The 6678-nt window shown below is 35.1% G+C and overlaps 2 protein-coding genes across 2 annotated transcripts; both read right to left on the reverse strand.

Moving 5' to 3' along the window:
- Positions 1–2170: 2170 nt before the first annotated feature.
- Positions 2171–3518, reverse strand: LOC108761838 (putative nuclease HARBI1). The gene is made up of 5 exons (XM_018508586.1): positions 3496–3518; positions 3337–3377; positions 3135–3206; positions 2978–3063; positions 2171–2753 (listed from the first exon to the last, which is right to left on the reverse strand). The coding sequence occupies exons 1-5, from the start codon at positions 3516–3518 to the stop codon at positions 2235–2237; spliced, it is 741 nt and encodes a 246-aa protein (XP_018364088.1). The 3' UTR covers positions 2171–2234.
- A 142-nt stretch (positions 3519–3660) lies between these two features.
- LOC108761839 (RNA-directed DNA polymerase from mobile element jockey-like) lies at positions 3661–6558 on the reverse strand. The gene has a single exon (XM_018508587.1). It carries the CDS (start codon positions 6556–6558, stop codon positions 3661–3663), a length of 2898 nt encoding a protein of 965 aa, XP_018364089.1.
- Positions 6559–6678: the final 120 nt, after the last annotated feature.

Genomic DNA, 6678 nt, shown 5'->3' on the forward strand with positions numbered 1-6678 from the left:
TGTGTGTGTGTGTGTGTGTGTGTGTGTGTGTGTGTGTGCATCAGTAGATAATTATGTGTGCCTTCCAACAAGCGACACAAATGACACGGTGTGACACAATGGATCATTATATTTTTGTTGTTTGCCAATGTTAAACAAAGATGACATGATCACTGTTTCACACCGTGTTGCTTGTTGGAACGCACCTTATATAAATCCTATCTGGAATTATAAATAGTAAATTTTAATAAATTTTTTCACAATTATACATAATTTTGTATTTCAGATTATAGATAACATGTTCTCGAAAAAAGCCTGGTGTAGACGAGTAGCACTTGCTTGATCTACTGGTCAATTAATTAAAAATATTGATGCAGAAGAATGTTCTCCAACTTGTTCAAATTTTTCTGAAGATGATTCTCGGCCTGACGAGGAAAATAATATTCCTAAAAAGAGTATATCAAATACTGATGAATATATAATGTGTGTGTGTGTGTGTGGGTGCGTGCGTGCGTGTGTGTGATTTTGAATATATATTTTAATTAAACAAGATTTTGCATATAAATGTTTCTTGTAAAGAAATTAACTGTTTATATATAGTTTGTAATTGACATACAATTTTTTAAACGTTTTGAGTTGACCAAATTGTTTGGATTTTGCTTTTTAATAAAATCCGAATGACTTTAGTTCAGTCCAATTACACTTATTTCAATTCTGTATTCTATTTAGATGTTAAATATTTCATTTTTTTCAGATATAAAAACCAAGAGATCAATAACAAATCTTTTTGAAGAGAGATTGACACAAAAACAGGAACATGAACATAAAAAACAGAAACGTCACAATGAGAGAATGCTTTTAGAGACAAAATTGGTTAATGCTCTTACACAATTCTTAAATAAGTAACATTTCTACTCTTCGTGATATTTATTTAAAAATACTCATAAAAGCTTAATATCTATTTTATTTTATACTTTATAGATTATAGCAGAGAAATAAATATTTTCATTTTTTCTCTCTTAAGAATTTTCGCTTAAAAATCTCTTAAGATTCAATATTTCTTGTTAATTACATAGAGAGATCTTTATTTTTAGTCCGTACCATGTGTTTATTTTTATTATTATATTTTCAAGATATATATAAAATGAAAGTGATACATCTGTTAACTGTGATATGATAGATTTCAATAATAGTTCTACTTTTAGTACTCATTTAACAATATTATAATCCAAGGATGGGAAGTATAATGTGTTATAAGTAATGACTTAAATTATTTTTATCCTCTTATAATGCTTTAATCATGACATTACAATTTTTCATAATAGTAATGGTAATGCCACAACTAGAATAGTTACTTTTAATAAATAACTGTACCATTACACGTTATCTATTGATAAAAACTAAAAAGTAATTTGATAGTTGACGTTATTTAACGAGTAAAAGTAACATTACTAATGTAGTACTTTTACTCGTTATTTAACGATTAGTTACAAATTACTTTTTTCAATAAATAACGCACAATGAGTAAAGCAATAATCGTACCTATGAGAATCCATTGTAACCATTTTCTACCAGACAATCAAAAATTGTTTTCTAAGTGAATTCTTTAGGTAAATTTCATAACACTTTATGTCCGAACGTTTATGAAAAATTGTAATGTCATAATCAAATTTGTTATTATAAAAGTAACGTTAATCCTAACGGTGAAAGAAGAATTACTTCCTATCTCTGCTATAACTGTTAGAATATATTTTGTTTTTTTACAATATATTTTATAGTTTAAGGGTTGATTGTTCCATCTTTCGGTAAATTTTATCTGTTAGTAAATCTGGCAATCCGTACACGTGATTGGGTAATCTTGTTACTTACCTAACAGATAAACTTTACCTAAAAGATGGAACAATCGGCCCTAAAACCAGTAAAGATTAATATTATTTTCATACTTTAAGGAACTAAGTATTTCTTTCTCATGTAAAGGATTTTTTAAATTTTATGTTGTTTTAGATTTTTCTTAGTTCTTACCATATATTTACATTTATTATTATATTTTTAAGATAACACAAAATATGGGTGATATATTTGTGCTATGAATTTTGATCTGTTATGTATTTAACAAATGTCTTTATTTGAGAGTACCTGTACATATGATAACCTTATACTATAAAATGTCTATATTTTTTATTATGTTGCTTTGGTTTTTGTACAGTGTAATAATTACAATGTTTATACGAAGTTAAAATTTAATTAAATTCTCTTTATAACATATTCATTATCATGTCCCTTTTATAAATTCCATTGTTATTTGCTTGCCTTTGATCAATATGATGATCTTGTGCTGAAGTATTTGTAGCTGATATTAACAGTATTATTGCGAGTTCATCTTTATTCAGTATACAAATATTATGAATAACGCAGCATGCTACAATATATTCAGCCATGAGATCAATTCTGGTTATAGGCAAGCAATGCATCAAACTCCTCAATCGTGTTTTTAATAAAACAAAACACCTTTCAACTACTACTCGTGCAGAGGATTGACAAAAATTATAATGCTTTTGGGCAGCACTCAAATGTCCATTATCTTTGTATGGTACTAGTAAATGTTCGTGCAATGCATAGGCACAATCTCCTACTAAATGACTGTCGAATGGAAACTTTTCTTCATTATTCAGATATGTTGCCACTTCTGATTGTCTAAATATTCGCTGATCGTGTACAGAACCAGGATGACCCACATAACAATGAGTTATGAGTGCTCTATGATCACACACAACCTATAACAAGAAAAGAAATTGAAAATAAAACAAATTAACATGTTTATCTAGCAGAATTTATGTTTATTTAATTTTACAGGTAAAAGTATTCTGTGGTAAAATTAGACTATTTCTTTTGATATAAAAGAAATATTTCCAAAATAAACATGGCTAATAAATAATGATAATATAATATCTTATATAGCTGAAATTACTATTATAAATAGTTTAACAATTTTAAATACCTGAAGCTGAATAGAGTGATATCTTTTTCGGTTGATGTAATCTGCTGCGTTTTCTTTAGGTGCTTCTATTTGTATGTGCGTTCCATCTATAGCACCAATTGTATTAGAGAATCTACTGTTTTTTTAAATTTATTTATTACTGTTCGTGCTTTTTCACCTGATGGCCACGATATAAATTGATAAGCTCTTTTAAACAGTGCTCGTATTACCCTCCTAACAGATCTCAAACCTATAGGCCCGTATTCAGAACGCGCTTACAACGATGTTAGCACGCTAACATACTATACTTTACGTCACGCATATTATAGAATTTCAGAGATAAAAGTGCGCTTTTATCGATAAAAGCGCGTTCTGAATACGGGCCATAGCCTTTCCTACATTGAAGTGATCGCAGATAGATCTGCAAATATATAAAAACAATTAAAAGTTAATCTAAATACTTGCATATTAGGTGAAAAACATAATACACATAATATGCAATATAATCTTCTTCTTCTTCTTTTGATTGGCTCCGCAACCGGACAGGTTGGTACTGAGCCATTGAGTGTCCGCGCAGTGTTGATGGGTAATGGACTGTATTAAAAGGCGAGGTGGATAAATCGAAGATTGGGGGGGACACTCCCAAACCAGGTGCCTGCTGCCACCCAGCGGTGGTCGCGCGTTATGTGGAAGGGAGTGGACCACTAAAAGAACAGATCAGAGGCTCCCGCGAATGTCGTGAGGAGCCTGCAGAGCTTAGGAGAGGGATTGGATAGGGCGGGAAATATGTTTTCAGGGTGTTGGGGAAATTTGGATTTAAGGTAGTTTCGTAGATGGAGAGAGTTTTGTTTATATACTTCACATTGAAAAATTACGTGATTGATATCTTGATTATTATTCCCACAGGGGCAAGCAGGAGATTCCACTATATTCACTCTGTGTAGGCTGCTATTGAGATTATAGTGGTTAGATCTGAGTCGGTTGATCATAACAATCTCATTTCTACTCCAAGATAGATCATTGAACCAAGGTTTAGAGGAAGTTCTAGGGAAGTATTCATGATTGAGAGCGTCTTTATATCCAGCAGATGAATTAAGATATTCAGTAAATCTACAATGCAATCGTTCCTTAGATACAGCGTATAGCTCTTCATATGGAATCCTGAAGGCTGTAGAGAGTCCCGTTAGAGAGGCAGATTTGGCTGTTTCGTCCGCTTTTTCATTTCCCGGAATACCCACGTGAGATGGGATCCAGAAAAGGGTGATTGTGATTCCCTGCTGCATGGCCAGAAGAATGTTTTGCTTGATGTAGTAGACAATGTAGTTGTTCTGTATGTAGTGATGATTGCTGACTGCATCCAGCGCACTCTTGGAGTCTGAAAAAATGACAACTTTGTTGCTTCCACAATCTCTGGCGAGGAGGACGGCTTGGTAAAGAGCCCAAAGCTCCGCTGAGAAAATAGAGGTTTCGCTTGGCAGCTTGTGTTTAATGCTGATATTCAGATCGGGGGAGTATACTCTAGCTCCGACAGCACTGTCAGGTTCCTTGGAACCGTCTGTGTAAATAGAAATGGCATCTATTCTGTATTCTAGTGAAATCTCGTAAGAAATGGCAGCCGTAGCGTGGGGATCGTCCTTTGAATGAAAGAGAAGCATGTTGCCGATATAAGTGATAGGTTTGGCCATGACTTCAAATTCGTGCCAGAAGGCTGGAGGGTATGTGGCGCGATGTGTAATTTTCTTGTCTGCAAGATGTGTAATATAAGACTTGAATAGATTAGAACTTTTGATGGTCTTCAATTTCTGGTTTTTTTGGATGGCTGTAAGTTCCAGTTCTTTAAGGGCTTCATATGATGTACTAAATTTGTTAGCCATAGCTTTGTATATATATTTGGATGTGATATAGGAAAATCTTAAGTGTAGAGGAGGTTCCCTTGCCTCGCTCAGCATGGCATTAATGGGGGTGGAAATCCGATATCCCATAGCCTTTCTAATAGCCTTATACTGAATTCTGAGAAGTTTAACAAAGTTTTCAGACTCCGGGTTCCATGTAAAGATCTGAGCTCCATATTCGATAGCACTTCTAAGAGTTGCCCTGTATACCGTAAGCAGCACGTCGGGATGTGAACCCCATTTGACTCCGGCCAAAGAAGAAATTATATTAGCAATATTCTTACCTCTCTCTATGAGGGCCTTTAGCTGTGGAATACCCGACAGCTTGTCATCTAAGACAACCCCCAGGAATTTATGTGTGTAAGCTCTGGGGATATGTGTGTTAGAGATTTGAATATTAGGATCCTCTGAGCAACTTTTGATGCGAGAAAATATCATATATCTCGATTTAGACGGTGACAGTTCGAGATCTCTGTATCTTAAACATGTATTAATGTTATCAATCGATTTTTGCACGGATGAGATAGCTGAGTCAATGTTTCTTAAGGTGGAATATATGACAACATCGTCAGCGTATTGCAAAATACGAGAATCTGAATGAATGTGATCGTTGATATCTTTAAGGTAGATATTGAAAAGCGCAGGACTGAGTGTGGAGCCCTGAGGTGTGCCCTTATAAGAATTAAACGGTCCTAAGAGAGAACCGTCTACCACGAAATGCAGACGTCTCATAGAGATGAAATTTTCAATGAATTTTCTAATAGAGGCGGGAATGCCAATTTCATACAAGTCCCTAATTAGAATGTGAGGTATAACATTGTCGAAAGCTCCCGCAATATCGAGAAATACTGCTACGGTAGGAGATCTCCTAATAAAGCCTGTTCTGATATTAGAGGTGAGAGTCACGAGGTTATCTATGCAAGACCTGGTTGGTCGGAAGCCTGACTGCGTTTGTGGAAGAAGAGGACGTGATTCAATAAACCATCTAAGTCTAAAGTATATCATGTATTCCATTAATTTGGCAAAACATGAGAGAAGAGAAATTGGGCGCACAGACTTCCCATCGGTTTTAGGAATAAGAACGACTAGGGAATCCTTCCAAGAGTCCGGTATAACTCCCTGTGCTAGTATTTGATTGTACAATTCAAGTAGTCTGGTAATATACTCATCGGGAAGACTGGAGATGATGGAATGATCTATTTGATCCAAGCCTGGGGCGGAACGTTTTTTAGCCACATTGATAGCCCTAGTAAGTTCGACTCTTGAGAAGGGTTCTTCCAACCATTGTTGTGTATTATGTTGAAGAAGATCTTCACGTTTCATATCCTCAATATGTTTGTGGTCGTTATATGGACAAAAGGGAGGACATAGTTTTTCGATGGCAGCCAGTGAGACCGTGTCAAGATTATTGTCCTGGTTCGAGGGAGGGTTTTTGTTACGCCTGAAACTTTTAATAAGAGACCAGATGCGGTGCGTTGAAGTTTTGCAATTAAAACTGCCAACAAGTTTCCTCCAACCAATTCGTTTAGCCTCCTGTATGCATTCTGAACACCTTCTCCTAGCAGACTTAAAATCATCGAGACGAGCTCTGTCAGGGCACTCGGCGAGCCTTTTTAGCGCCTTTCTCCTTTCTTTGACTGCAGTATCACAGTCATCGTTCCACCAAGGAGGTGATTTCAAACGACAGGAGTTTATCTTACTATGTGGCATGCCCTTGTCCGGTGGAAATAATCCTCTGGCTGAGGATTGAACATGTTCAACGAATAGATTCCCTACTTAAAATTTACAATAGAAACCATTAGATGCGTATATAACATCTGCGAGAATTGA

Source organism: Trachymyrmex cornetzi, unplaced genomic scaffold, assembly GCF_001594075.2.
Source record: "Trachymyrmex cornetzi isolate Tcor2-1 unplaced genomic scaffold, Tcor1.1 scaffold2669, whole genome shotgun sequence".
In the NCBI taxonomy this organism is placed as follows: domain Eukaryota; kingdom Metazoa; phylum Arthropoda; class Insecta; order Hymenoptera; family Formicidae; genus Trachymyrmex; species Trachymyrmex cornetzi.